Here is a 27673-nt window from a genome sequence, read left to right as displayed (position 1 = left end):
ACAAACCTCATGGTGCACTTAGTCTGCACACATCACTTGAGGAGCCGCTCATTTTCTTGCAGTAAATTATTGTAATTAACTCAGCTCCTCGGCAAACAATGGTGCTTTTTGTCAGACAGCTCCAACAACAGCAATGAAGTAAATCTGAGCATTTCTGGCATCAGGACATGATGAAATGTAGAGAAAAAGCCCCAGATATAAACCGTAGATAAACTATAACGTTAAATCATTTTGTATGTCTCCATTACTGTAGGTGAACTGCCAAAGAGGGTGCACAGTTTATAACAAATTCAGCTCTAAGTAGTATGAAATTAAGCATGTAATTTCATAAATTGTAGTCATTTTGCCTAATAAGTTATCTACCAGACAACAAAAATGTTGTCGCCAGCTCACAGATAGTGTCACATAAAAGACCGGTAAATTTGTGGTAATTATGCACGATATTTGTGTGGGAAACATCAGTCAGGAGATGGAAGTCCTGAGATGGCTTTTTGATTACAGCCAAATAAAAACAAACCCCCGATAGCATGGTTTGGAGGCTAATAACATAACATATGGTGTCACATAGTTTACATAGTTTTCCATTTTTCCTCTCTGTGGTCTTGACATATTAACAATGATGACTGAATTTAAATGAATATGTTGAAACAGTCAAATTATATTCCCTCTATTCCCGTCCTTAAGAAGTTCTCTGTGTGTTTGAGGAGCATGGATTAATATCTCTAGTCCAATTGAATTTTCTGCCTGTCTAAGGTAAAAAATGTAAGATGAGCATTGAAATTATAAGTAGGATGTTTGACTGAAATAGATCTTTGTCTTGGCGACTAATTCATTCATTGCGCTAAACAATAAAGGAACACAAAATTGAGAGTACAGTGCATCAGGACATCTCAGGCTTTATTATGTCCATGTTAAATTGTGCGACAGATGAGCGGGTCAGGGCCACTTAATTTATTGAAAGAATTGTAGTTTCCTCCAATTCGCCTTGCCAGCTAAGGTTGTCAAACTCTGACAGCTGGCACAGATCGGAACAGTGTGTTGCATTATGACCATTCGCTGGTTACCATGGAGCTGCATTAGAAAAGACAAAAAGCATTTCTGGCTAATTTTATTACAATACAGGAATAGCCCACATAATGTGCAACAGTAATTATGTTTAGCACAGTGCGCCCGCGCTCTCCCTCAGTGATGAATGAGGAACATTGACCATGGTCTGCTAGTTTAAAAATCGCCATTAGCCTATGCTACTTAGGGCCAGAACATTTAACATTTTATGCTCTTGATGTGCTGCACCAATGAAATATTCATTTGTTTTTAATTGTGCATGTGTTTTCATAACCACAAAAACAATAAACATGTTCCCTAAGTGTTGCAAATCAGAAATGTGTTTTTCTCCTACCAAGTTAAAATGTGAAAGCGCTTGTCCAAACAGTGGGGTGGAGCTCCTGTCCTCGCCGACAAAATAACAACTTCAAATGTTGTCCCCTCTTTTCAACTAATGGGCTTATTTCTGCATCGTCAGTCATTCTCTCCTTGGGGAATATGTAGTCTCAGTATAAAAAGCTTTTCTACTGTGCACATTACAACCCCTCAATATGGAGGGCTCTCAGAAATTAATGCCAAGCACTGTAATGCTTGACTGTGCCCAGAAAAAAAAGCTCTTTATAGGAAATATTCATTAGATTGTTGTACATAAAGGCGCTCTTTGGGAACTGTTTTTTAGGAGTATTTCAGGACATTACTTGAAGATTAGCAGCATTTGTCTGGAGTTTTGCAACAAACTATGCTGTTTTTATTAGATTTTACTATAAAGATGATCCAGTGTCAGGATGTACAGGAATAGTAGAGGATTCTGTTATGTTTAAACTTGTTTTGTTGATTAAATATTTTGAGCTTTGGTCACATCAGTTCTTAGTTTTTCGTAGTTTCCATCATTCTCTCCTTTACCAACTTCTCTTACCCTCTTGGTTTTTTCAATATCACAAACTTTTCCACAATATTTGCTGCCCATCCTTGTCCAGAAAATTAGGATACTTCCTTTGGGCACATAAAAATGTCCACTGTGCATTCCTATACGCTGCCCAGTAATCTCTGCCTGGCTTTGTCAAGAAAATGATTTGTTCCTCCAGGAGACCTCGGATCACAGCCCTGAGACGGAGCTGTTTGATTTCCTGCGTATGTTTTTAGAGTTTTTTGCCAGGGGACCGGAGCTCTGGCTCGAGTGCCATTTGGCAGAGACCCCCATGGGCTTCTCTTTACTTTCTTGTGCTCTCTTAATTTCATTACTTTCACTGTGACCTCAATTAGCAAAGACTTGGGCTCAGGCGGTGACATTCTGCTCCAAAGAAGAGGAAACCTGGTGTTAAAAGGTGTATCGTCTGAAGTCTTAAAAGGTCCATGTGGTTCTTTTAGGTTCTTTTAGATCCCCTGTAATCTGGCTTTGTTCTTAAGAACTGTCATTGTCGGGGAGGGCTTGGTAATTTAGCAGATAAATTCATGATGACAACTTGCATGTTTGTCATGTTTGAAGCATATTTCTCCATGCAGCTACATCAAAAGAAGCCCCATAAAAGAAGAGTTTAGATTTTAAAAGCAAAACGTACACAGTGCTCTGGAAACAGACAATGTTCACGTCATGTGCAGAGCAGTCTTAAAGTCAAAAGCAAACATTTATATTGTCGCTAATATCCCACTTTTAACCAGAAGTATATTAGAAGAAAAAGAATCCCACCCTTCAAGCCCTTCACGCTTTCAAACTCAGGCAGCGCAGAGGCATGGGGAGTCAATATGTCAGCGTTTATGGATGCCCTGCAGAGCTGCACAGGGCTGTCAGGCCTCTATTCATGCTCTAATGGCCCCCTGAGGAGCTCGTCTCTCCGGGCTGAAAAGGCCGGGAGGCCCTGTGGACACCCTGTTGTTGAAGGTGAGCGTGCGCTCTCATGGACGCGCTGCGCCTTCATCCATATGACAAGACTTATAAAAGAGCATCGCTCTCGCTGCTTCTCCTTCTCTGTCTCCTCAGCTTTCTCTTATGTGTGCCCCCCCCCCCCCCCCCCCCCACACACACACACACACACACACTTTCTCCCCACCTCAAACAGAGAGAAGGGGGCTAATTGTTTGTTGTGAGAGCCAAAGATTATAGAGCCTCCCATCTTTCTTCCTCCCTTGCCTTTTTCTCCTCTTTTAAAAGCCCCCTACTCCTTTTTTTCTAAAGACTGTGATTCTGTCAGAGAGACAAGGGAAGAAAAGTGTTGGAATTTTCCTGAGGAATGTCGACGTAAGGGAGCCTAAAATTCCCACTCGGGCAGTGAAAGTGTTCAGTCGCAAAAAAAGCAGGGCACTCTTATCTAGTTTTATCAGACAGCTGTTAAGGATGATGGAAGTTTGCATTAAGTTATCACGTGTATGAATTCTGCAAAAGTTACTGACAAAATCTCATAGTTCTTACTGTGTTTTCTCACTTTCTCCACTCAAAATGGGTTTTGGCACAAGTGCCCGTGGCCCTCGGCCACCTGCCATAAACTAGTAATTGACGTGGTAGGCATGAGATAAAGCTGAAACCACTGACATCTGTCCATAAAGGTGAGTTGAGAATGATTTTAGTTTAGATAGCCTGCGGTTTTTTAATGTATTATGTACAGTTACACATCTCATCCAGATTCAATTTTAGCTAAATGTCAAATTACGACCCAGAGAAGGTCACTGACAACCAGAAGAAATTGATGATGCATTTTGACTTGTTACCAGACCAAGTAAACAGTTAACTTGATTTTGCCACATATTCAGTTAGTATGTCGATCTGAATATTATAATCTAATATTTATAAATACATTCTAACTGAGTTTATGCAATGCTCACTTTTAGAGTTTTGACTTTGTTTTTCATTGCATGGAAATATCCACAGGAAAAGATTATTCGGAGACAATCTGTCTTTAAACCACTATGATTATCGTTGTCTTCTATCTTGTATTCACATAAGCGTCCTATCTCATACATCCTTTGGTAAATGCATTGAATCACATGCCTCCTTTAACTTGGCAACCCCTTTAGGATGAACAGGCAAATGCATTAAACAGAGATGCCACACCATTCTCAGAAAAATGCAAATTGGGAAGTTGTTAGTTATTTGATGTTGCTGCACGATCCCCCCGCCCCCGAAACATCCCTCCACTCCAGTGTTGGTGGTTGAATTGCATGCAGTCCTGGGGACAGGCAGGGCTGTTTATATGCAGGCCTGGAGCAGAGAAGACAGCACAGAGACAGATGCATGTCAGAGATAGCAGATCCCATCTGAGGCAGATGCTTCTTATCACAGGCCTGTTTGCATAATTAGGCCTTTTGCTATTCACCCCCTCTGACTGACAAAAAGTATAATTGCAGTATCAAATACAACAAAAGGTAGGCACAAAATAAACAAGTCAACATAAATAGGAAGAAAAGATGTGGTGTTATTTTTGTCCTGTGGGAAAAAAAGAGGGAGGAAAAAACAGAATTTTTAACTAAATCTGCTGTCAGTCACAGTCAACTGGTGCGACTCGGTGCTCAGAGGCTGGTCCTGTGAATGCCTGCAAAACACAGAGCGTGAGGCCTGATTGTAATTATGCTGGAACTAATATGCTTTTCAAAATGAGCCATTATGAGCTAATGCTGCACTGCCAAAGCCCTGTCTGTTTTTTGTCCCTCTGTCTTGGATAGTTTGCAAAGGTATGGCTAATGTTGAGGCTATAGGTTATAATATAAAAGTGACAGCTATTTTACTTTAGGCTTGTGCTGCTCGCAGGTGAGTTAGAGATGAGGGGTTTAAAGCGCCATTTTATTTCACTTTCGTAAGAGTTTTTATCTTATTTTCTAACACATTTTTATATAATTTTCTCCTTTTATATATTTTTGTTGAAATGAATGTGTTGCACAGTCAAGTTTAATTTGTCTACACCTTTTTAAGCCACTTCTTTCTTATGTTTTAAACATTTTCAGTTTGTTATGCATACAAGAACATTTTGTAGTCATGGAACAATTTTGTAAGCTATTAGGTCTAAAATTGTAAAGGTTTGTTAAGAAAACTAAAGGAGGTAACTGGTGAAGTATCAGATGCACAAATTTAGCCAACATATTTCAACAGCCTGGTCGACATGAAGTTTATTGGTGTTGTTACGATTTTATAAACCCGTAACCTTACAGATCACTTGGTTAATTGCCACATTGAGTGGACAGCTGTCCATTTAATCAGTATTACCTCATCGTCTCAGGGGTAAAAGTGGAGGACTGGGGGAGTCCAAGGGTTTTGAGGGAGAAGAAGGAGCTGTGAAGGAGTATAGCAGGGAGGGGGTCGGCATGAGGGCTGTCTTAGAGAAAACAGGGTGATGAGGATCCCATCTGCCTATGGTGTGTCTGCAAGGTCAGCAGAGGAGCATCAGGGGAGAGAGCAGGCTTTAAACCTCACAGCAACCTTAAAACTATTAACTAGCACCTCAAGTCCTTCAAGAGCTGTGTTTTATCTAAACGGTCTGGTCAGAATTAAAGAATCATTAAATCAAAGTCACAGCGGGGTGAGAAAAGCTAATGTGGTCCTTCACATCTGCAAAGTTCATTTGTGGTTTGAAATTCTCCCACATTAATTAAACACGGTCAACAGTTGTTGTCAGTGCACCATTGTTTTGTTTTGGGTTTTTTTCTAGTTTTTGCAATGTTCTTGAAACGCACCTGTAACAGATCTCCTTCTGGCAGCTTAGTCTTCCACAAAGATCATCCGATTATTTAGCTATTTCAAACAAAGATATCCAGATCTGCACCAAATTTCAATAAGTTCTTATTGTCCATGCTACACCTCTCCACCATCACACACCATCCACTATCACTTTGAGGTAAACTGTGAAAATAAACCTTTCAGATTCAAATTTGACTGCACAAGTATTCACAAGTATAGTATTCCCTGTTAGTACACAAATTTTAATATATACAAAGAACAGTTTCCGTCTACAGCATTAATTCCAGCCTGCATTCGCAGAGATTTGCGTTAGCTTTGCTTATGGTGATCAGTCTCTTGGATTGTTAATTGCATGAACAGCTCTATTACTGGTCAGCTAAATCTTTAAACTCTTTTGTATTGAAATCATGTCTTTAAGAAGCCATGAAAGGTGTTGAAATGGGGGTTAAGGTAGCATTTACTTAAACTGCCTCTGGTGTTATTCTTAATCTTAATCAAGCATTTACCTTGACAAAGAAGAGTGTAAACCTCATTAATTCCTATTTATAATGGGTGCAATTTTAAATCAATATCGAGGTAAAACCTTCGAGAGCCCCTGGAGGAGAGTACACAACACTAATCATGCCCACTGGATGGCACATAATGAGATTCTAATTGGACAATAAGTAATGAGACAAGGCATGAGTGGTTTATCAATATCCCATGGACCTGTGAATAGATCTTACAGCAGTCGTATATTATAAAGGTCTAATCAGAGTGTACATTTGCGCCTTGAAGGCCATTAAAGAATTGACCTTAATAGTGCTGCAGGGATCTTATTTTGCCTTTTGTTATTTTGTCTTTATATTAAACAAAACAGTCTGAAAGGTGTTTCTTTTGTCTTTCTGTATTCGTGCTTGTGTTTACCGATGTGTATTCAGACTCTGTCTGAGACTCTGTCTTACATTATCAAGGAGAGCAGCCAGGTGTTTCAGGACATTCTCTGTCCTCCACTCTCCAATAGAGTCTGCATATAGATGAGTTTACATCCATCTTCAGCTCCATTTGTCTCCATGCAGCATGTGCCGTGTTCCATTTTCCCTCACTCGTTACAGACAGGGCTGTTGACCTTGTGCTTCTGGTTCATGTACAAGAGCAGATGTGTTGGCTCTGCGGGCTTAATGACGAGCTGCAGTGCAAGTCATTGTCTCTGGAGGTTTATCAGTCATCAGCCTGGTAGCATGCTAAATGTGACACAGATTGCCATAGAGGTTTACTTGCAAAATAAAGTCGTTGAATGTGCCTCAAACAAAGGAGAGGGTGAGAAAATAATTTAGGGAGGAGAAGAGTTTGGTGTCTGTCTCAAAACCCCTTTGAGCTTGTCTCAACTCCGACCCCGACATCTCCCCGTAGGGACAGAGAGGTGACTTTGGAAAGTGATCTGTAGACTGCTGGTCTGGTCTCAAGTGTCGTCATGGCAAGTTACTGGGCAAATGGATGTGCGCATCCTCATGAAAACCAACAAAGGGATATGTGGTGTATGTACATATTCAACTTTGTATGTTCAAGGGTGTTCTGCAGCAGAGTGAGCTCGTGCTTCAAGAATCAATCTTTATTAAAAAGGATAAGACTGAAGAATTGATTTAATGAATGCGGCCTCATGTCCTGTGGCCACATGTAATCCGCAGAGAATCATTGAGCATGAGCTCAGGGGGACAAAAAATGTTCGTAGAAGACTCATAGAGTGGCCTGTAATGATAGTCTCCATATAATCCCATAATTCCTTGTTTAATTAAACTCTGGAGCTGGCCTTGAGATTCCGCCAGCTCTGTTGCTCTTTTGTTCTCACAGTTGTTATTTGGAGGCAAGGTCTGAGTATTCTTTTGTCCACTTAAACTGAAAGATTTGAGTAGAGTGAGCAGCAAAGACTGATCTGAGCGGTTAAACAAAGAATTAGATTCAGGCGAGACACTCAGGTGAGCATTTTCATTTGAGTTGGATGGCAAAGGGGTCTCTGTCAGTAGCAGAAATCTCTTCTTGCACCCTTTTCTTCAATATCTCCCTTTATTTCTCTCTCCCACACTTTCTGGACGGTGCATGATGCAATCCAACAAGGCCTGGAGCAACACTGGCACATCACTCTGCCTTGTCAATGTCTCAATGAGGAAATTATGAAAATAAGAATTTTATGACATGAAATGAAAAGGGCCATGTAGTTTGAATAGACATGCAGAGGAGGTGAAAATGATGCAATTTTCTAAATTCAGTTATAATGGTAATGTGCAATGGGAATACGTATTTGCTGTCAAAAATTTCCCTGTCGGCCTGGATTGTACAGCTTTGTGCTGTATCTATATTCCTCGAGCAAAAATTCAGCTTAGTTGAATGCCTAAAAAGTAATGTAAAATATGCTCTAATTCATTTAATGACAGCAGGTGGAAACACATGGGGTTGAATGGTTTTGGTGTGATCTTGTGCTCCATTTTATACACTTTGGCTGAGCTGTATATGAGCAGTGTGCCCTGGGCCAATGACAGAAAAAAAAACGGCTGAGCAGCAGCAAGGTGGCCTGTGCAGATTAACCCCTCTACCCACCAGCACCCCACTCCCCCTCAGCTCTCAGCCTCCACAGCCTCTGGGGCCCCTCTCACACTCAGGATTGTATATCAGGGCCTCTTCTATATTAAATAAATATCCACAGATTAAGATAATATTCTCCCAGTTGTATATTGAGAGAAAAGTAGCTGTCATTTGAATCCCCTCTGAAGCCAGACCTCTTCTCTTCAGTGACAAAAGAGGCCCTTTAAAATGCAGATAATACTGTTATTTTCTACAAACACCCCTCAGTTTCACCCAGTTCACACAAAAGACCTCTTAACTCAATTCTTATTACATGATCACACAGATGACCTTGTGCCCCTTTTCTTTTCACCTCAGGTAACCGCACAGATGATGGTTCAGACGTAGATTCGGAGCCCGACTTGCCACTGAAGAGGAAGCAGAGGCGCAGTCGCACCACCTTCACTGCTGAGCAGCTGGAGGAGCTAGAGAAGGCTTTCGAAAGAACACATTACCCCGACATCTACACCAGAGAAGAGCTGGCTCAAAGGACAAAACTCACAGAGGCGAGAGTACAGGTTAGACAAACAGTAGCAGTACTGAAATTAATCTCCCTATATTGTGCATAGTAAGGCCTGCATGAAAACACAGGCTTATCTCTGGGTGTATCTAGATGGTTGTTACTGAATTCCTTAATATTTTGAGACACCCATGGCAGAGTAATCAGCAATCAGTTATTGTTGTTTCAAGAGGCAATGAACCTGCTATTGAGCTAACACCCATGATATGGTGCATTGTTTTTTATAGGGACTACTTTAAGACAAAAGTAGTTTCTGAGATGTTACTGAGACAAAATTACATTAAGCAGAAACCTCAAAGTGGAACATTTTGTAACACTGCATGGTTGATGCCTCTGATTATATTTTGTGTCTTTATCACTCAGGTTTTATAACCCTTTAAGTGCATGTGAAACTGACATTAAGCTTAAAGACTTCAACTGCCTGTGTGCAGCCTTCACAGTGCAGTAAAGGTCACAATTCTCAGGCAAAAATGCAACTTTATTTTCCTTCTTTTTAACCATGGTAATGATGTATTCATCCATCAGGGCCATGTTTCCCTTTCTATCATATTTCACAGTGAAATGTATTGTAAATGTGCTCCTCACTATTATCTCTCATGTTCAAGAACTTTGAAAGAAATACTTCCATCCTTCGTGCCCTTAGACCACGGAGCCCACTCTGACAGCCTGAGTGCCCTACAGATGTAGATTGTAAGATTGAAGGAAGATGTGTACAGTAGAGTTACAGCAACAGCTGTTCTTCCAAAGATGGAGGGTAGAGAAAAAGAGGAGAGGAGAGAAAGGGAATGCATTCCTGATGGATTTCTCATTTCGGCCTTTGGCCAGAATCTCATCCCATCACTTTCAAGCTCGCCGCTGCTTGTAAAACCCTCCACATATCACACAGGGTTCTTCATCCTCTCTAGGGACCCCATGCCCCGACAACAACATTAATCAATCAGCCGCTAGTGAAAAAAAAAAAAGAAAGTCTGGGGCACCCCTCTCCTCTTACCACAGTCGTTCACACTCACGCTAAAACTCCCAAAACTCCTCACCGCATGCTAACTGTTCATCACACTACAAACACGCAGTTTGGGTAACTGATTCCACACATGTCTTTGTCCATCTTGTAGCCCCCCCAACATGCAAGGGTGTCCAATATGTCCGAGTGTTTAATGCCTCACTCAGGGAAAGAGAAATATATCTCACGGCTGTTTGTTTTCTTTTTGGATTTAGTGCTTAACAATTAAATGCAAGAGATGGAAAAGTGAAAGCCTCATTTGTGATATTTTTTTGTTCTCTAACACGTTTTGATAATTTTTATTTGGAAAGTAAATTAAATTTTGCATTTTGTAGATTGAGTTACAAACAATCATAACATTGTAAAAAAAAAATAGCCACAGGAGTGACCAAACCAAATTTTTTGCCTCACACTTAAAATTCAGGGTCTTTATAAAGGACAGTGACACCTCATTTAAAGGAATAATTCATGCTTGTATCAATCACTGTGTATTTATGGAGCAGCTTGCCAGAAGTGGCAAAACATGAGGGCAAGAGAAGAAAGACATCTGAGTGACTGCAATCTCTTTGCAGTTAGATAATAGACTTAAATGATGTCATGTGAAAATCTAAGGAATTTGAGTCATGGCTATAATTTGTTAATGCTGTTTTCCTCATAATCTAATTCTTTGAGGCTTTGAAAGTCTCTAAAGGTCAACTCAAATTTAATTTTCTGAGAAGGTTATGAAGAAAAGGGTTCTGGTAGCCAAAATAAATAATACCCAAAGTGATGCCGCAGTTTGCATGCTTCAAGGAACACATGGTAAAGAGTAACTTTGGTAAAAGTCTGATAGTTTTGTCTTTGCTTTTCTACAAATGTATCACAGGTTTGTAAACTGATTTCTTAGTGACTGCTGGACATACCTCATAAGTACAATTAGCACATTTTTGAATACCTTTAAACCAAAATTAAACCAATGTGGAAGAATGCTAAAATGTAAATTTGCTCGTGTGTACATGAGAAGCTGTCCACCAGCTGGGCTTCCATATTAGTGTCCAAATGGCCCATCACAGGCCAGATGAGAGGAGACCCTTTGGCCTGAACGCAAAGCTTCTCCAGCACAGCTGCAATGACGCATCTTCCAGATGTCGCTCAGACACTAACCGCAGTTTTAGGCTGAGAGGGGGTTGTGGCAGGGTCTCATACACTCATATTTTAACTTGAATATGTGTGAGCTGTCATGGTTCACTGCTATCCATTTGTCATTAAACATGGTGATAATGTGGAAAGCAGTTTTTAGGTCGGACGCAGAGGTAAACTGTGTGCAGAGGGCCTCTGTAAACATGGCTGCCCTGGCACTCAAAGCTGTGCTGTAAATTAAACACCTAGATTCTTGTAGAAGTGACGAGTGTTTGGCTTAGCACTGACTCAAAACCTAAACTCATAAACAGAGCTTACTACCTTCTGCCTGCCCTTGCCTGCCATCTTAAGAACCTCTCACCATCTATCTTGATCAGCCCCGCTGCCCCTTTCAGGGGAGCTACTGGCGCTCCCTTACCACCATGAGCCCTACAATGGTTTTATCACCCCAGCTGACAAATTGTGTGATGTGATCCATATCTTTCAACAATTAGTTCCAGGCTGTCTCAGTAGGAGGGGATGCTGCCAAGTCTACCTTCACTATATCCTCCACTGATGCAGTGTGCTCTGCCACTTTCCATCTGATAACCCCTCAGTCTTAAGAGGAGCAGGCAGCAAAGCCACTCCATGAGAGCATCGCTCATGTCCGCTCCCTCTGAGGGGTGGACCAGGTGGGGGGAAGCGGCGAGGAGGAAGAGATGTACAGGCAATAGGCAGCAGGTCGCTGTAAATCAGCTCTTACAGATGAAGCAAATTACATTCTCCTCCTATTTAGACTGAAGTTTTTAAGAGACTGACTCCTGAGTCTTGGCTGAAGCGCATCAGCTCAGCATGCCGCTGCCGGCTCGCTTTACCAAATCTGTCACATAGGTCCTCTTTCATTACCAATAAACATTCTGCATGTAGCTATTATAGTTAGTGGAATCTAATAAGGCATAAGCATAGCTTTTTACGAAGCGTGCAAATCAATTTGGTAAAAAGTTTCTTTCTCTATCCGTGGCTTGTGCTGGCCTGAAACACAGGGAAAAGGCCTATATGGAGTCTGTTTGATGGCCTTTATAGATTTGTGGTTCAGAGTCGTACAGCTGAGTTCAACCCGATACAGATGTTCTTAAGCAGGTTTTGAACATAGCTCATGAAAATATGATGTAATGAGGATGTTTCCTCATTGTCTTACTGTCAGCCGCGTTTCAATAGAGCCGAGTGGTAGCAACCAAACCCAACAGGCAACTGTATTCCCGCTAGTGTGGGTTTACTTTTCATAAAGGAATAAATAGGATTTGTGTAGATTGAAGGGGAGAAATTGTTGCAATGCATCAGTGTGAATGTTCTAACACTTTCTTATTATTAGAATTTAAATGACTTTGGTACAGTGCCTCTGTACTCCTGATACTTATCAAGCTAATCCCACTCTCCTCACAAATTCACACTCCTAGCTACTAATAATTAGCATAGTGCCAGTCTGGAAGGCAAGCAGGGAGGGAATCAGAGGGGAAAGAAGAGGGGAAGCATAGAGAGGGAGGAGGTGTTAGGCAGGGGAGGAAGAGGATGAGGAGGAGGGGGGTATTGCGTGGTATGAGCCAGAAGAGGATTTGTATGTTGAAGCTGGTTGCATCACCTCCCTGTGTTTTTGTGGGTATGAAGTCAGCAGCACATTTTGTTTTGTCATTATCTCTCAGCACTCGGTATTCATCTACCGAATGTTGCAAATTGGCTCCTGAAACGCGTCACACATTCAGGACTTGTCTTTGGCAAAATAATTCATGGAGGATTGGATAAATGGGCAATTCTAAAATGTGAGTGATCCTATTTAAGAGGAACAACACAAAGGATTTTTTTTACTGCCGTGCGGTGTCACGCCTTTACAGTGTTGGTATGACTGTGTATTATCACTGATCAGCAAAAAGAAAATGCCATTTTATCGCTAGGAATCAATTCTTTTTGACTGTGAATGGAAGATTAAGAGAGATGAATGGATGCATCAAGTCAAACATGAACCGGAGACTGAAACTGTGTCACTGCACAGAACGTTTCAGGTTTGTTACACAATTCCACATTTGAGGTTTGCACATATAACCCCTGTTCTGGTTGTGCTCTAAACATAGTTTAATTCTCCACCTTTCTTCTTTCTTCTCCATCTGTTTCTTGAGCTGGGTTAAGCTTAACGCTTGATGAGTTACAGCTCTCTTCATCCCAAAACTTTCTCCACAATGAACCAGAGATGCAGACCTGTCCAAGCACACTAGATGCAGGGAAGCCTTTTAGTTCATGCAAACAAGACAGAAGTGAGCCACATGAATTTATGAATTTGGCTGCACTCTTGTAGGTAGATAGGGAGACACAGAGGAAGCTCTCTGTTCTGCAGGGAATTAAACCGGATTGGGGAGAGCAGAGGAGAATCTCTGGTCCAAGGTGACTTTGTGATCAGGTTCCAGAGCACAGCCTCAAATCCTCAGCTTCAGGCTGTGTGTTAGTCAGTGTGAGAATGGATGTGTGTCTGTACAAGACTGTGCTTGTAATGTATGCATGCGTGTGATTGCATATAGACACATGTGAATCGCCACTTGAGTGCATTTTTATTACTGTCTGTGCTGTGAGCCTGATGACTGTTGAAGAAAGCCATTCGGTCTCTGCCACATAGTTTTCTCTTTTCCCATATATTAGTGAGGATGTACAGCCTCCACTATTTGTACATGATTACTTGATGGAGCTGGCGCCTGTTTGGTAGAGTGGCTTATTTTATCAAAGTAATGTTGCAGTATGCCTATTAAAATCCATAGAATACTGCAAATTCCAATAGATTATAGATAAACTGTAGACTTAAATTAGTAGATTTCCCCTATTTGAAGTTGTCTGGCAGCAGGAATGACAGGAGGTGAATTACGCTTCCCATGCTTGCATGCACGGAGGCAATTCCACATATATCTGTCAAGTCATATAAAACTAAGCATTGATTGACCACCTATACTATTAGTTCTCCCTTCAGTATAATCTTTTGCATCACAAAATCATATATTGTTTAAATATGTTATGTTATAGTGTTGCTAAGACAGAGATAATAAGTAAAACCTTGTTTTATACTCAAAAACTTGAGTATAAAAAGACATGTAAATCAAAAACAAAATGTAAGGCTTAAATAAAGTTGGAAGTTGCAAAGACGGAAACTCAAATGAAACTCAGAAAAAGAAAAAATGAAAGTCAAATGTGGCTTCAATATTTAAGAGAAGTTGTGTCTGCCATGATGGAGCACCTCCTTCCAAAGCTTGGATGACAAAGGGGGAAGGAAGTTAAAATGAGCATAAAAGAGGGGTGGGGTGAGTGGATGAGGTCGGAGGTGAAGTGGCACTGCAGGGTGGGGTGATCAGGAGTGTGTGGAAGGAAGGGGTGTGCCCCCCCACCACCACCATTCCCACCACCCTCCTCTGGGTCAGGCAGCTGTTTGTCTGGCCCAGCTGGAGCTTAGTTCAGAGCTCGGACCACGCTCCACTACATCCCAATAGCAGAAGTTTCACTGGAGCCACACACCACATTTGTTTTGGAATAGCTAATTGAGGGACTCAGACCTGGTCTTCAGGAGCAATCAGGCTTGAGTTAAAGATTTCCTGTTGGTTTTCCACTTTGACAACTGAGGTTTGGCCTATTCTCTAACACCAACACAGTCATTGCCTGTTGTATCTCATTTTCTTCCTTGTAAAGTGAGCTAAAGGCAAAAAGGTGGCTGGTCTTTATAGAGGCAGCGACTGTGCAGAAAAAGAACCACATTCGAATTAAGATCTCTTCGAATTAAGACCCCTTTTAGGCCTATACGAGTTTATATGTATGTTTGTGTGTACAAAAAGAGGCAGCCCCCAAAAAGCAGAGGACATCGCTGTGTAAGTCCCCTTGAAAGTGTCCCTCTTTAAGACCTGTTTAAAAGGGACGCCCCCTCTTTGTGTCCACTGTTCTCTGTGGCGTATGGAGGGGCTTTTGTCCCCCTCTTTCATGTGCTCTCACAATAGCCCTGGCCGTTTGAAACACAACAGTAGATGAACTGCGCTGACAGTGTATTAAACTCTGATGAATTGCCTGTGCAAGGCATAGATCAATGTCCTTCAACCCCAAGCACACAGTGAAGCCCAGGCCTTGTCTTGGTTAAATGGAACAGGTTGCTGGCTCTTTTCAAAAGGCCTGATTATATTCATGTTTTGTTGAAGCAGAAGCCTTTTTAAAATGTGTAAATCTTTGCCGTTCTAAAGAGTCCTATTTTGTTCCTTTTCATTCAGAGAATTGACATTGTGTGTCTGTGCTTTTGGTGCTGCTCATTTTGTGAGCTTTATGCTAAAACTTGTCTCGTCTCTAAAGCTGAAGCACTTCTCCCTCCTTAAAATGACTTTTACAGCTTTGAAACCAGCCACATAAAACAACACATCAGCAGTATAACAGATACTGTTTCTCTGCATCTCCAGATAAGCGATGCCTTCTCCCAAATCTCCTCTGACAAACTGGAGTGTGATGCACAGGCTAGTTGCCTGCTTGACCTTTTAGTGACTTCTTCCCTCTGACGGGGGCTTGGAGGACCCTGTTTACACAGATCATAACCTCAACCACTTAGGAACAGCAGGAACAAACCACAGAGCTCCCACATGGGCTGCAGACACTCAGCTAGAAGCCAGCAACACCTATCAGCAGATTTTTTACAGGTGGCGGGACTCTACCGAGAGTCTGAGTTCACACAAGCAAAAATAATATTTAAATGAATGAGGCACAAGAAATTGTTCAAAGCAAAGAATAAGCATGGCTTTGTTATGAAATGTATTTGTTTTGACTTATCTCACAGGTGTGGTTCAGCAACAGGCGGGCTCGGTGGCGTAAGCAGGCCGGTGCCAATCAGCTAGCGGCCTTCAACCACCTGCTTCCTGGAGGATTCCCACCAACAGGGATGCCAACTCTACCCACATACCAGCTGCCGGAGTCCAGCTACCCCAGCACCACACTATCACAGGGTAAAACTGATACTTCCTGCAGTACAACATCCAAAACATACAGTGTGCTGTGTGAGTTTAATCCAATTTTTGTAAAGATTCCATTAGTCCTGTTTACTTGTGGTATGCCATCCATATTTCATGTACATGTTAATAAAGTTGTAAGAATCATGTGCTGCATATAAGAACCATGCAGCAAGTAGTTATCTTTACAATCACATCTTTGTCACAGAGGGAAAAAAAAAAGTCATACATTATGAGTTGGGGTCATGCCAGTGCTTTACACTTTTCATGAATAAACATGTTTGTACTTTCTAAATAATTTTCAGGAAGGACACTTAATGCATGACTTATGACTCTGAGCTTTAATTTTGAGGACACTGTCCTTAGGATTCTTGTGCCCCTGCTCAGATTTTTGACCTTGATTTGTATGTTGCGTATATTTTTTGTGTGTCAGAGGGCAGCAGCACATTGCACCGACCCCAACCCCTACCTCCGTCTTCCATGCACCAGGGAGGTCTGAGCGCTGACAGCAGCTCTGCTTATGGTCTGTCATCCAATCGCCACAGTTTCTCCAGCTACTCCGATACATTCATGAGCCCCTCAGCATCCAGCAACCACATGAACCCTGTTGGCAACGGGCTCTCCCCACAGGTCAGTCCAACAGGCTTTACGTCTTGATATCTGAATACGCTCTAAATTTAATGTTCCTTCATAGGTGGTGTTAACGTTCCTTGGTCTACTACCACACTTCTCCCCCACCTCCTCCTCTCACTGTTCAGAATATCTAATTGTATTTGACTGAAATTATAATTGCGAAACAGCATGTTCAGCAAAATAACTGGCAGTGTGGGCTTTTATGTTCGCCTTTCCAAAGCCCTGGATTTATTTTAGCTACTCCAAATTGCTACATTTGTAAAACAATTGGATTAACATCAACAAATTAAAATTCATCTTGATAGCACGGCAAGTACTCAAGCTGCTCCAAACAGCAGTTTCGACTTTCCTGGGACGTCTAAATCCTGCACAGCACAGTGAGAACACATGCAGATGAAATAATTAGCTAAAGCTTATAAATGTAGACCCATAATCTTCTTCACGTAATTGTCTGCAGCTGGAAGACTCCAGTGCTATGTGTGATTTTGTTCATGTCTTTTACTGCATGATTTCCAGACAGCTCTGTCTGCATGCTGGTCACTTCATCTGCTCTTATGCACTCTTCATATGATGATAAGCCTCTACATTTCTCTTTTATCCCCACTCCTCTTTGCCATCTTAATGCATAGAGCTGTATGTGAGGTTTGTTTGCCTCCCTCTCTGAGAAGCTCTGGATTTCATTTGTTAACCTCTTTTGGACACCTCCATTAACGAGCGTTTAAATGCGACTCTATGGTAAGGGTTGAGCTTTAAGTAGTACAGAATGGAAAATGATTTGTATTGATGCAAATCGTGTGTACGGACTGAATTATACACAATTACCCATCAATACTGGCCAGTCTTGCCCACCCTCACCAACAAGATGTGGTTAACAAGCAGAAAATAAGATTGAAATGGTGTGTAAAGAGTTGAAAATGAATTTCAATGCTGCATTTGTCCACAATTACCCCGTCGTTCACACGTGTTTTATTGGGAGTTTTTTTTTTTTTTCTTCAAATATTTCTCAAAGCAGATTGGAAACATTCTTGGTATTACCCTCTTTCTTCACAGAAGAAAGAATTAAGGATTTTGTGACAAAAAAGAGATTTTCTCTCCTGCTGGAGCGACGGAGGATAACATGGAGGCTCACAGCGTGTTTGATTGTTAATCGTGGCACAGGGGTTTTAACTGCTAATGCTCTCACTGCAAACCTGCAGAAAAACACCAGGAACATGGAGTGTTTTTTTTTTTTTTTTTCATTAATGGGTCTTTCTAATACTGGCATGGGGTGCACTGCCGCTTTCTCTCCCTCTCTTTGCAGGCATTCAGGAATGTGTTGGGATATTAAACATTTCCTGTCATACTGAGGATTAGGACAGGAGCCTTTGGGCAACTGTATAGCATGAATTCCAGTATTCAATTACTCTATCGAGAGTGATTGATGAAAACCTCTGTAAAGACTCAACTGTCATGCACTTTTTTTTATTTATTGTTTATTTTTTTGTTTCTCTGTTTTTTTAAAGTAGAATTGTGGATTCCGTGTTCAGCATATGCCGCTGATGTTTTGACTCCACAGTTATTCATGCTGCACTGAAGTGAAATGCTTTGAATACATACAGAATGCTGTGTAGCATTCCTATCAGCCTCTCAGCATGGAGATGGATATTCCCACTGACAGCAGAATCGGAGTTCACTCTCTGGTGCAGCATCCTGCTGTGCTGGGCAGCCCTTCTCACTTCACAAGCATGTGGTTATCCACATAAAACTCACAACACATAAAACTGGCACTATAAACAGTCCGGTTAACTTCAGACTTTGCTTTTTTCTTATCTAACATTTACATTAAACCAAATGGCAATCTAATGGCAAATCTAGTCATAGTTGTGAAAATCACTGATATTCTACACCTCAATTCATGATTTTCCCTGCTTTTCTTTCCTGTAATGGAAAAAAAAAAACAACACAAAGAGACTCTCTATCAAGATGGAAATGAGAATATGATATTATAAGTTCCAGATTGCGTCTGTTTGCAGGAGATATGCTTGTGCACTGGTATGTGCAAGCTATTTCTTCAAGTGTCTGGCATTGATGGCCTTGCTGTTGCTGTAAAGATTGACAAAAATTCTGTGATTCGTAGTAAATGGGCTGCGGTTTCGAGGTGCCAAGGCTGTAATGGAATCCTGCAGCGTTCAGCAGTCCCGACAGGAGCTCGCGTCCATCCCAATCCCATAACCTATCCCGACAGCACGCATTTTCCCATTACAGGCAGTGGAAATGCCATCCACACCCCAAACTGGTCGCTGTCATTGTAGGGCATACAACATGTTTTGCTGGCTGATGGAGGCAGTATATTAAGGGGCTGTGAAAGTGAAGCTGTGGCTGGCTGGGCGAAAGGTATGAAACCAGAAGTATGTCTTGTTGCTGGTCTTATTTCATTTAGTGGGACAGCAGGTGTTGGAAAAAGGGAAAACCAAGGGCATGGAGGACGGGCATTCCGGTATTTTGAGTTCAACCTCTCAGCCTTACAGTTCACCATCACAAAATCTCAATTTTACGTTTTGCAGGTTAAGGAACAAAAAACCAAACTATCTTTTGACAGACAGTTTTCTTTTAAGTAATGCGCTGACAGGCAACACTCAATCTTCTTAAAAGATTACAGTTTACTTTCAACAAAGGCAAGTAATATGAGACTGCAAGACGACCTGTAGACTTATAGATGATTTTCCGAATTAGGCTTCATGGGCGTTGCATTAGTGTGAAAACATTATTGCATGACAGGGACACCTGCTGGGAGAGGAAAGAAAACAACTGCACTGGCTGGAAAGCCGCAAGATGAGCTGAGTGCCACAACTTGGATTTCACTCCTCAATTTCAGAGAATACAAAGAACAAGAAGCATTTGTAGACGAAAAAGTGCGAGCAGAGCTGTCGCAGGGTGCTCACAGGTAACGTCTTCAGATAAGGAAGCACGATTATTACTGTGAATTGGATAAGTGCGGTGGAGGGAGATTTTATTGCAGTTTTGATGAAGGAAGTTCGCAAAGTTTTGTGAGGAACTTTTTTTTCTGTTTTGCAGTTTTGTGAAAGTGTTATGTGTTTTGGAATGACAAGGATGTGCGTGTATGTATCAGAGGAGGGCCTTTGGGCTGTGTGAGTGGGCCGGGCCTACGCACACACACACTCATATACACACACACACAAACGTACACAGGATCAGAGGCAGAGCGGCTCTCACCCCTGCCTCCCTTTGATCTGTGTCCCCAGGCCTGCCTGCCCGCGCGGCGCTGCACCGTACCACGCACGCTGACACCATGCTCACCAGCGACTCCCCACAACTGTCTGAGAGAGATAAGCCAGGGGAGACTCCAAACTGTGCTGCTGCTCTTCCATTAGCTAGCGCAGACGCTTCTTTTAAAAATGGGATGAATTATTTTTAAGAAGCAAGCTCTGCCGTTGCCAAAAAAAAAAAAAAAAAATGGAGAGGGGGAAATATATGGAACAATCTGGAGCTCTGGCTTCATTCCGCCTCCCTCCCTGACTTCTAACAAGACATCCTGCACCTGAATACCAATGAGAGGGGGAGATTCATGTAGTCCCCCACATTATTAAAACTTGGGCATTAAGCCTCTCACCGGGCACAGTGTCAGCTGGCAGGCTCCACTGACAACAAATCAAAGGGGATGAGCACATCGCCTGCATTCATAGCTCAACCACTCGCAGAGCAAGTGGGGGAATACATACTGGTTAATTAGAACTCCCATTAAAACAAATACTGTTTCAATTTGGCAAGTATAAAAAAAGATGTAAGAAGCTTTCAGAAAAAAGAGACCTGCTGTTGGCAGTTGCCAAGAAAATCCAGGGACTGTAAATCATATCCACTGGCTATACTGTTTCTGAACAGATTATTAGTGTTTTCCGTTGTTTTCGAACTCTGGGAAAAAATTTCCACCACAAATGTTCCTTTACGTGCACCGTAGTTGTCTTGCGTTGGTCTTCTCTATGTCGGTTTGCTTTAATGGCAGGCAGACGCGCCAGTATCAGCTGTAGCTGTTGCAGAGTATGACTAATAATTTGGGTTCTCTGTCAAAAGAGGAGGCTCTGGGACACTTTTAGAAATGAGAATCACCACTCACACAGCACATCATGATCAGAGCTGCAGCTTTAAATGTTGACCTCCTCCTCTAATAGTGCTGCATCTCTCTAGCATCCACGCACCAGAGCCATTTGTTGCTCGCTCCATCTTTTAAGTCTCTCGAGCAGCCGACTGCTGCCATTTTCTTTTTCATTCCAAAATATTTCTGCTTGGCGCTTGGTGTATTCATAATCTATTTTTCACCTACCAACCTTGCTTCCCTCTGCTTGGCTTTTTGTCATCCAATGATGCCTTGCCAATAGTGCTTTGCGTTCTCTCCCTCTCCCCACCTTCCTCTCCTGCTCCAGCTCTCTCCCCTGGAGAGGCAGCTCTTCTCCCTACACCCAGATGAAAGGCTATGGCGGACAATAAAAATGCTATTTAAATGCAAGGGTGTTTGTGTGCGGGTGAGAGATATTTCCTGCTGAAAGTGAGCTGCTGCATCCTGATAAATAGTAAATATAAGGGAATGTGATTTACATTTATCTTGCAGAGGCAGCCAATATGAATTTCAGTAAATCCTAGAAGATGGGGATTTAAGGAGGAAAATGACTGAGACTGATTCACATGCTATGTGTCCCACGCAGCTGAAATGCCTATAAGGTGGAGAGTTGCCCTGCCTTTATTAAAGTATAGTCGCAGACATCGATCCTATCTAAAACATTTATAACACACAGACATACATAGTGCCACAAGCTCATCCGTGGAGATTTCCTGCCTCATGCACACACAATGTGAGGGTGACCCACGCTACAACAACAACAACAATAATAATAATAATAATAATACTAATAATACTAATAATAACAATAATAATAATAATAATAATAATAATAATAATAATAATAATAATAATAATAATAATAATAATAATAATAATAATAATAATGATTATATAAGTCAGAGATAACAGACTGCTGAGCAGGGGAAGTGTCTCTGTCACAAATCCTGCATGACTCATCTCCTCAGGGGCTGGGGTCAGGGTGCAGGGGGTTATGGGATGGCTGGGGAGGAAGGAGGGCTTGTCTGCTGTGAACCTGCCCTGCTAGCCCAAGGTTTGGGATGGTGTCTAGCTGCATGTGGTTCCTGTTAGTTCCAGATGCCACTCTGACAGGTGCATAGCTGTGATTAATACACCCTGACTTCTTCCCTCTTTCTTTCTGCGTGTCCCTCATTGGTTTCTACACTCTGTCCACTTGTCCTCTCCACCATACGCCCTTTTGCAAAGTTTTACCAGAATATAAGCAGATCTCTTAGTGGTTCTTCTTTTAAGAAAAAAAACATGAATATTGCCAGCAAGCTTCATTGCACTCGTCTCCTCCTTGACAAAAAGATGAGAATAGGGGAGGTTGTTGGGTCCTCAGCTGGTTGTCTTATGCAGCAGCTCTCACCTCTCAGTCTCCAGCTGAGAGCTATTTCACTATTTATTTACATGTAATTATGGCTATGAGGGGCAGATATTAACACTGTCAAGAACAATTTGACCTGACATTTTTCACTAGACCTGGCCCCTGCTGTTTTCAGCAAACAGCCTCCTCCGCCTCCTCCTTTTCTTCTTCTTCCCTCCCCCTTTTTTCTTCCGAGCTCCCTCGATCCGCCTCGCCTTCCTCTTGGAGCCGCTCTCCCGCGCACACACAGTGCCTGCCTTGCTGAAACCACTCTCCTGGAATCAGAAAATCTGCCGTTTAATTTAGAAGAGGCATCTGTGCAAGGTGCGAAGAGTTGAAGTCTGTGTGTGTGTGCGTGTGTGTGCGTGCGTGTGTGTGCGTGTGCGTGTGTGGGTGCACTGAGAGGGGGCCTCTCTTGTTCCCAGTGGCTGAATCCATCCCATAGTTACTCAAGCATATCACTAGCAGAGAATAGAGGATTGCTCCCCACACGTTCTCCAATTGCAGTCCAATAGACGGCATATTAACCTCTGGTTAGTGTAGGGCCAAGTTTATAGCTTATACTGTGGGACGTTTAGGAGGGAGGAGGATCTTCCTCCAGCTTGAACAGCTGTGCTTTCTTGAACGCTAAAGCTAGCGTGAGCAAAAGTGGACCAGAAAGGATTTAGCTTAATGAAAATATGTAATAGGGGGTGTGGACAGGGCTCACATAAACTATGAACTATATTCCATTTCCACTCCTTTAAGTTTCCTTTGTTGCATAAACAACTTAGTAGAGCTCAGATAGACGAGACACAGAGTAGCTAACGTGTTGGGAGGAGTGACAGCTTGTTCCATTGCCCACTAATCGTCCTCATCTGTGCCTGACTTGTCAATGCCCAGATTCTGTCAGTGCCAATCAGCCACTTAATTGAACACAATTAGCACCCCACCTCAACCCCCCACATGCATTACATTCTTCAAAGGCCCATTTCGCTCCTTCCAGCACCAGCATCGTCCCCCACACCCTGCCCTTCCTCCCATACTACCTCTCATTCTGCCTCTGTCTCTTCATCCTGCGGCACTGGTTGAGGACACTTTTCAGTTTTTATTAATGTGCCGCGGCCAATTAACGCAGTGGCATGCAGGCCAGAGCCCATCATCTGCTGCCTGCCACCATCCCTGGCTGTCTGCTGCGGCCCCACGCCACCCCTCGCGCCACCTCCACCGTGACCAAAACGCTTTAATTCAATTTATGCAATCACTGTTATTTTTAAATAGTCATTTTGTCTGCTCAGATGAGGGGCCTTACTGCCCGCTGGGCCGGCCCTCTCATGTGAGCGATGGGGGAAGGGCGGGATGCCGAGGGAGTAAGAGTTGACTGACTTGGCAGGAGGGGGGGGGGGCTCCCTGATATTTTCATTTGTTATTTGCACCATTTGTTTTAGTTTTTTTCAGGTTATGAAGAGTTTGACTTTGATTTTTAAATTATCCGAAACAATAAAAAATAAGTTTTTCTACATTTTTTATAAGTACTTGTGACTCTTAAATTTTTTTTATTTCCAAAGTCAGATACTTTCCAGATACTAAATTTGTGTCACTTGTGGGTCACAGAATTAGACAAGATTCTTCCTCTGTAATCACACCCTCAGGACTGGCCTTCAAATATTGATCTGAATTTCAGTGCCATCACTGTGGATCTTTAATCTCTCACTGCTGGAGCGAGTATCAGCCAGGCAGATCTGCCAAGGTGCACAATGCTATTCTGCACCGCTCAGATAACTTACAGACATTTGGAGTGCTCATTTTTCTCACTCAGCCCCGGTGACCTCTGCCTAACTTAAAGGTACATCTTGAGGGCATTTTGATTTGGGCAAAGCGAGGAGGTATCGGTGACAGAGGAACTAATCCAGTATTGCGCAGATTAAGAGTATTTGTGGAGTGGGGTGTGTTGGCGCTGGCGCTGGGAATGGAACAGAAGGGGTTCCTATCAGCTCTCCAGGCAGGCTGGCCCTCAGGCCAACACAGTCCTACAGGAGTCTTTGTACTTCCCAAAGCCTCCACTTCCCTCTCACTCACTCTGTATCACTCTCTCCTCTGCCCCCTTCGCCTTCATTCTATAGTTTAAAGGCTATCATATCCTCAGTGCTCTATTTCCTCTCTTTGCACTTGTGAATTTGTGTTGTTTTAATCCAGTGTGAGTCTGCACACTTACTAAGGTTTGGTGCAACATGACAGTAATATGATCTTAATGATTGAAAGTTGGACTATTAAGTCTAAAGAGATAAATACTATACATTTTTTATTGTATATGATGTGATTTAGGTAGCTAAAGGTTAACCAATGCAACAAATTAATTTCATGATATGTATAATAATTTCCAAGAAGATGGCAAGTGGCATATTTGCGTTATCTTTTTTTTACTGACTTTTCTTTTTGTTTTAATTTCTCTTGTATAACTCCCAGCTCTGTCTGTGTCACGTTGTTTTATTCTAAAGAGAAAGTCAACAAAGAACAAATATTCAAACATTCGTGCATACAAAAAAAAAATGTAATTTGACTGTTGAAGAAATTAGGAAGGTATGAAAGGGCCTCTTTTTGTCTCAAGTGTGCTATTTATTTATCTGAAAGGATGCACATTGTATCAATTTACACTTCCCCACTCACTTTGCCACAGGCTGGAGGGCTCAGAAGTTGAGAGAATTAATTACTTTTTTTATTATTATTTATAAAGTAATCTATCTGTAGAGAGTGAGAGCAGAAAAAGAAGAAGGAGAGGGGAAAGGAGGGGGGGTTGAGAGAGGGGCAGGGAACGCCCTGGAGCATTGTCCTTTAAACTAGGTCCTGGCTCACATTATCTCCCAAACCAGCACTCTCACAACGTCAAACAACAAACGAACTCCGAGCTGCTGAGGACGCTGTGTGCAAGGAGGGAAGGGGAGGTGGGGGGAGAGGGGGTGATGGTGGGAGGGAGGAAGAGGAGCAGAGAGAAACACTGCTCTACAAGAACATGTTGTATGTATGTATAAAGAAGAAATTTCCTCTCGTCTAAAGTTTTACAAGAATTCTAACGCCACAAAAATGTGTCATTTAAGATCTGAGCTCCATCTGTGTGATGCTCCATCAATATAGCACTGACATGTTCAACTGTTCGTGATGAAGATTTTGAATCAAAGCCAAAAGCAGGAATAATACACGTTGTGCCAAAATTTCATCCCTATAAAGTTGGTTTTATGTAGCGTGCAGCAGCAGAAATATGTGAATGTATCCAGCCGTAAATGGTTTTTATGAGCTTTTGTGGCAAAGTATCATTTGACACCTTAAATGTGAGGAAAAAAACTTTATGGGAACATCAAAGCGGCAAAACCCTCCAATTACAAATGACCTATGAATTGCTGAAAACACTGTAGATGTGGGCGAAAGAAGACAACTTTACGTATGACTCCAACCTTGCTCATGACAGATAAGTTCACCCTTATCTGTGTCCTCATCAGATTCAGCGCACAATGCTGAAACTGTATTGATTTTTATTTAGAAGTGTGAACACAATACAAATTAGAATCTGACCTCTCCAGTAAAATGTACAGTTTCCCTCATGGAAAACTTAACACACCATGCTCTTTTTGTGTGTGTGAGGACATCTGAAGGATATCCTCACACATGCCAACGCTTGTCACACTCGAAAGTGGCCGACCCTTCCTAATTTGCTAAAATGGCAAAACTGCAACATGTCTACGATAAGAAGTCATCTTCTTTTGAAGAACTTTTATTAGCATGAATAATAATTGAACCAATTGTTGGCTATTCTATTTCATAAGGAAGCGATGTAATCAAACTTCAATTAACCAATGACTAAAATGGACTCATGCCCTCCAGCTGTCTTTCTCAGGACACTTTGCTTCCTCCCCCTTCACTTTAAGCAACCCATCAGGACATTCACTCCTCTTCCTTCTCAGTTTTTTCTGCTCAGCTCCATATGTGAGGGAGCATAGCATGTGTCCGGCATGAAGAAGTCCATGAATCTCTCTCTTATGGATAAATGTCACATGCTCTGTTCACAGATGTGGAGGGGACGTGGGGGTTTCCTTACTGATAGAATTAACATGTGGAAATGACTAACCGGCCTTTATGTTTCTGATGCGCTGCGAGTGCTTCATATTTCCAGGGAGGCCCTTTCTAAAAATATGATTAATTTGCAGAATGTGGTGAATTTCCCCTCTGTGGGATGCTCCTTGTCTGGCGCATCATTTGCAGACTGTTTGGCTTGCCCCTGCATTGCTGCATGTGAGTGTGAATGTGTATGCATGTGTCTCCGTTTGTGTGCTCATGCTTGCAAACATATGTCTCTGTGTGTATCACCCCCTGTTTAACCACCTCCATGATGGGCTAATTGGTTTAGCAGCCAAGGGGCCAAAGGCCAGTGCAGCATAGCGAAGCTCAACATGAACCTGATGTTGAAAGGAAGGCTTCCCTGCTATAGGTGGGAAGCAAGTCTGGGACAGTTCCCTTTTTACCACACCCTCACACACACACACACACACACACACATGCACACATACACTACTTTGCTTTTTTCACTTAAAGAAACTCACAGCATGAGAAAACATAATTCTTCACAGCATTCTGTGCTCCAGATTGCTACAGCACTGGAAGTAATCTCTCCAATTTTAACATATTTTCAGACCCTCTTCTGACTATTGTCACTTGCTATTACATTAATATACTATACTGAATTGGAGGCTTTTATGTACTATGGGTAATATACACACTGTAATGTTCAGGAAAACCCAAACCTGGCGTATCAGCGGCCCCCTCACTTTGGTTTCTGGAGCCTACTTTGTGTGGGGATCTGAGGGGATCATTTACTAGTTCCAACTCCATTACTATTCATGAGATGGGTAGGCTAGGGGCGAGGGATTAGGGACTCCCTTGGTGCTTGTTGTGCCGTAGGCTCGGGCTCGGGCTCAGGCCTCAGGCTCTGGGACAGGGGCTGTCTGGCAAGGATGGTGGGTCTATTATCACCCTGGGACCCTTCTGTCCCACAGCAGAACACTTACTGGCAGCATCAGTTAATGGAAACAGTGTCTCTTGTTCCCTTTCTCCTTTTTTTAACCTCATCACCCTACTTATATCCTCCCCCTTGCTCTTAAAAAAAAGATGGGGAAGTTTCTCCTTTCCCCTATTTCAGAGTTGTAATGGTTTATTTCTACTGGCATCTTCACCGTGAAGAGCAACAATGGCACTATACTTGCAGGGAAAAAAAGTGCTTTTCCTCAACTTTTTCAATGCTTTGATCCTCTTCATCGTTCTCTCTCCTGCTCCCTCCAGGTGATGAGTATCCTGAGTAACCCAGGCGCTGTACCCTCTCAGCCCCAGCACGACTTTTCCATTTCCCCTCTGCACAGCAGCCTGGAGAGCTCTAACCCCATCTCAGCCAGCTGTAGCCAGCGCTCGGACACCATCAAGAGTGTGGACAGCCTGGCTTCCTCCCAGTCATACTGCCCCCCCACCTACAGCGCCACCAGCTACAGCGTGGACCCTGTCACTGCAGGGTACCAGTACAGCCAGTATGGCCAGAGTAAGTAACCCCTCTTCATTTATTCTGTTCATGTGACAAGAGATGCTTATTTCTTT

At 42.4% G+C, this 27673-nt stretch overlaps 1 protein-coding gene across 3 annotated transcripts in view; it reads left to right on the top strand.

Annotated features, from left to right (window-relative positions):
* The window catches only part of pax7a (paired box 7a), a 42767-nt gene that overhangs the window by 12095 nt on the left and 2999 nt on the right, over positions 1-27673 (top strand). For all 3 annotated transcript variants that reach the window (XM_072381920.1, XM_072381921.1, XM_072381919.1), the window contains 4 exons: positions 8624-8823; positions 15761-15926; positions 16363-16559; positions 27368-27617. In XM_072381920.1, coding sequence (XP_072238021.1) covers positions 8624-8823; positions 15761-15926; positions 16363-16559; positions 27368-27617 — 813 coding nt within the window. The remainder of the gene's footprint in view (positions 1-8623; positions 8824-15760; positions 15927-16362; positions 16560-27367; positions 27618-27673) is intronic.

The sequence above is a fragment of the Leuresthes tenuis genome, unplaced genomic scaffold (genome assembly GCF_036924035.1).
Source record: "Leuresthes tenuis unplaced genomic scaffold, fLeuTen1.0.hap1 SCAF_3, whole genome shotgun sequence".
Taxonomy (NCBI): Eukaryota; Metazoa; Chordata; class Actinopteri; order Atheriniformes; family Atherinopsidae; genus Leuresthes; species Leuresthes tenuis.
The sequence above is the reverse complement of the archived record's forward strand: the minus strand, read 5'-3'. Positions and strand labels throughout refer to the sequence as shown.